The sequence below is a fragment of the Mus pahari genome, chromosome 5, assembly GCF_900095145.1.
Source record: "Mus pahari chromosome 5, PAHARI_EIJ_v1.1, whole genome shotgun sequence".
NCBI classification, from domain to species: domain Eukaryota; kingdom Metazoa; phylum Chordata; class Mammalia; order Rodentia; family Muridae; genus Mus; species Mus pahari.
The window spans coordinates 144,816,888-144,820,363 of NC_034594.1; the positions used below are offsets into that span (position 1 = coordinate 144,816,888).

At 45.3% G+C, this 3,476-nt stretch overlaps 1 protein-coding gene across 2 annotated transcripts in view; it reads right to left on the bottom strand.

Annotated features, from left to right (window-relative positions):
- The window catches only part of LOC110321177 (sodium/potassium-transporting ATPase subunit alpha-4), a 35,891-nt gene extending 34,834 nt beyond the window's left edge, over nucleotides 1–1,057 (bottom strand). Inside the window, exons 1-2 of one of the 2 annotated variants that reach the window (XM_021197276.1) lie at nucleotides 908–1,057; nucleotides 666–725 (exon numbers count right to left, since the gene is read on the bottom strand). In XM_021197276.1, coding sequence (XP_021052935.1) covers nucleotides 666–725; nucleotides 908–1,057 — 210 coding nt within the window. The remainder of the gene's footprint in view (nucleotides 1–665; nucleotides 726–907) is intronic. The other variant, XM_029538181.1, reaches the window with a different exon arrangement.
- Between the last annotated feature and the right edge of the window lie 2,419 nt (nucleotides 1,058–3,476).

Consider the following 3,476-nt stretch of genomic DNA (forward strand, 5'->3'; position numbering starts at 1 on the left):
GGTCTACAGAGTGAATTCCAGGACAGCCAGGGCTATACAGAGAAACCCTGTCTTGAAAAAACCAAAACCAAACCCAAACAAAAACAAAAAACAACAAACATATAAAAGAAAGTTAGGTATTAAAGAGATTTGTAAAATGTAAGATGACACTAATTTTTTTTTTGGAAAATTAGTTAATTGGTTAAAAAACTTATTGCTGTTAGTTTTTAATAAGCCACTTTCCCTTCTCTTCTTTCATGACTCTAGGGATCAAGCTCAGGCTGAAGATGCTCTGCCACTGAGCCATATTCCCAGCAACTACTCTATTTATAAAGGAACTAAGAAATACTTTTAAAACTTGCCAATTTAAATTTTTACCACGACAAATACCAATAGCATTTTTACCTAAGCAAAAGCTCTTTGGAGTCCTTGATAAATCCTAAGAGTATAAACAGGTCTAGAGGACAAAAGACATATGCCCAACCACCCACACAATCACAACTTTCTCGGGGGGTTACCCTGGCCATTTTTTCCAAGTAGAGTGGTGTGGAGCTTTGCGGGGCTGAGGGTAAGAGGTACAAAGTTGGATCTGGAGTTGGGAGTGGGGGTCACTTTCAGCTTCTGCCCTGCCCTGGTTAGTGGCTTCAAGTCACTGAGGACCTCTGTCTGCTTCAAGCAGTTCTTACCTTGGTCAAGTCCACAGAGTACTTGGCGCTCAGCTCGTCCAATGTTAGCTTGTGATCATCCTGAGGGAACAGAAGAGTCATTCAGGTGAGACGGGGACCTCAGGTCATGCGTAGGGAGGAAGGAGGGGGTTGGAGGGGACAGTCCTGGAAGCGGGCTTCGCTTCTTCTCCAGCTAAGAAGTGGAAGACATCAGGCAAAGGCTGAAGGGTGTTTCAAAGGCAGTAAGCTTTGGGCATCCTCACCATAACCACTTCCTTCTTCAGCTCTTCTAAATCTTTTTTCCTTCTTTTCATTCTCGGCTGTCTATTTGTAGTTGAAGACCTGGTGCTGGGTCTTGCTCTCCGATTCTGCTCACCAGGGGCCTCTGACTCCTTTTCTTTTCCAGGCTCCATAATATGATCTCTAGGTATAGCTGGCTCGACTCAACTGGTAGAAAGCAAGCAAAAGAGGGTTAAGGGGGTATGGGAGTGAGTGAGGGGAGGGGTTGAGGAGTTGGGGTTGTGGTGGTGGTGGTGGTGAGGCCAGTGTGGTGGAAAGAGCAAAGGCCGGCCAAGGAGTGGGAAGGGAGAGAGGGGCATCTATAAGCATGGGAAAGGAAAGGTGAAGAAGGGTTGCTCTGAGTGGCAAAGCTGGAGAAGGAAGCGCCAAGCGGAGTGAGTCTGAACTCTGAAAGAGAGGGTGAGGTAAAGAGCAGAGACTGGCACAAAGGGTACCCAGGGACCTCAATGATGAAGATGCAGGGGTTCAGCAGGTGGGAAGTGCAGTGGGAGCCAAGGTCAGAGAGAGCTTCTGGAAAGGCCTGGTGCTCCCAGCCCTGGGTCCTCTGGGTGCCATGGCGACAGCCTAGGCCTGGCATCATAATAGGCTCATGAGAGATCTAACCAAGAACGCACAAACCTCACTCCGTCTGGGTGAGGATGGCTGGAGCAGGTTCGCTCACAGAGAGAATTTAGATCGGACAATGAAGTTAGAACGAAGTCTTTGTATGCATGGTCTTGTGACTTCTGAGGCTAGGGACACTCCAGTTAGGTGGCTCAATCAAGTCAAATCAAATCAAATCTAATCAAACAGTAGTGTGTGTACGTACCCTAGCTACATAGCTCTTACTGGTTTAGAATTTGCTCTGTACTGGGATGCTCTATAGCATGTGCTGATTCTCTTGTTTCTGCATCCCCTGAGCATCGGGGTTAGTGCCGGGAGCTGACATTTCCAGTTCTGCTGAGGCTCAGCGACTGGCCAATACAGAGTTTATTTTATTTTTTTTATTTCTGGAGATGAACATTGCGACTGAATACTGAGTCCTCCTCTAACATCTGTGTGACTGTACAAATACACTGCCCCCTTCTGTGCTTTTGCTGTTCTGTTTAGAATAATGCCTTCTACCTTGTAAAGTAGCAAGAGCCAGAATGAAAGTGAGGGGCTCTACATCCTAGCTTCTCAAACTGTAGGTGGCCACCCTATAAATGGTCGTGCGGCTAAATGGCCGTGTGTGTGTGTGTGTGTGTATGTGTGTGTGTGTGTGTGTGTGCGCGCGCGCACGCAGGTGCGAGGGCAACAATAAAAAGGTTCTTAGTGTAAAGGAGAAAAAGATTCGTTTGAAATCAAGCTTGTAATGAATCAGGAGGGTTCTGCCAGTGCTCACTCCTATTATGTCATGCAGCTTCTCCGAAGCCTTGGTTCTAAACAAACACCATGCCCACTTGGCACGGTTGTATGGGTGCAACAAATGTTGCTAGAAATACTACAGCTCAGTGTGTGGTGTGCATGTCTGTCTGTGTGTCTGTGTCTGTGTGTTGCATGCATGTACATGGCACAGTGCATGTGTGGAGGTCAGAGGACAACCTGTGAGAGTCCTTCTCTCTCTTTTATCACACGAGTCCCAGGGGTTGAGAGCTCAGGCCCTCCAGCTTAGGCAACATGTTCCTTTACTGCTGAGCTGCCCCTTCCCCGCTTGGTGTTTTCACTGTACAAACAAACTTTTCTGTTCTTACAGAAACATGAAGAAAATGACCTCTAGGAAGTATTGTAATTTTGGATTGCATTGTGCATGAATGTTTGGTGCCTTGGATTCCATTAAAATTGTATATATATATATATATCACTGAGTGAGTTTTGGCTTGGGATTAGGATAACGATTCAGCAATCTTTGAAACATACTTCTGCTATTTTGCACTGCATATTGGCAAGAAATGACTTCGTTAGCACTGGTGATTGATAATAAAAAAAAACATTGATCAATTCTGAAAAATATTGCTGTGTAATATCAAATATTCAGCCAAGGTTTAGTTCTTTATATAAATGAGTGCATCGGTCTCATTAGTATGTAAAGTTGTATAACGATATCTCAGGAGAAAAGGGGGACACTTAAAGAAGCCTTGCTCCATACGAAGAATAACTTCTGGTGGTACGTGGTCTGGGTTCAATGAATAGTTTGGATTCACTGTTAGTGGTTTCACATGCAGCTAAATGTGCAGTTCTCAGTGAAAATAAAACTGTCCCATGTGATATACAGTTGTCCCTTACGGTACAATATTGGCTGGCAAGATCGCTCAGTAGATAAGAGCACTGGTTGTAAAGCTTGATGACACAAGTTTGACCTCCAGGACCACACACGGGGTAGAAGGAGAGAACCAACTTCCTTCTGCAAGTTGTCGTCTGACCAGCACATTCACACTGTACACCTACACACAAGGTGTACACACTCACACTGTACACCTACACACAAGGTGTACACACTCACACTGTACATCTACACACAAGGTGTACACACTCACACTGTACACCTACACACAAGGTGTACACACTCACACT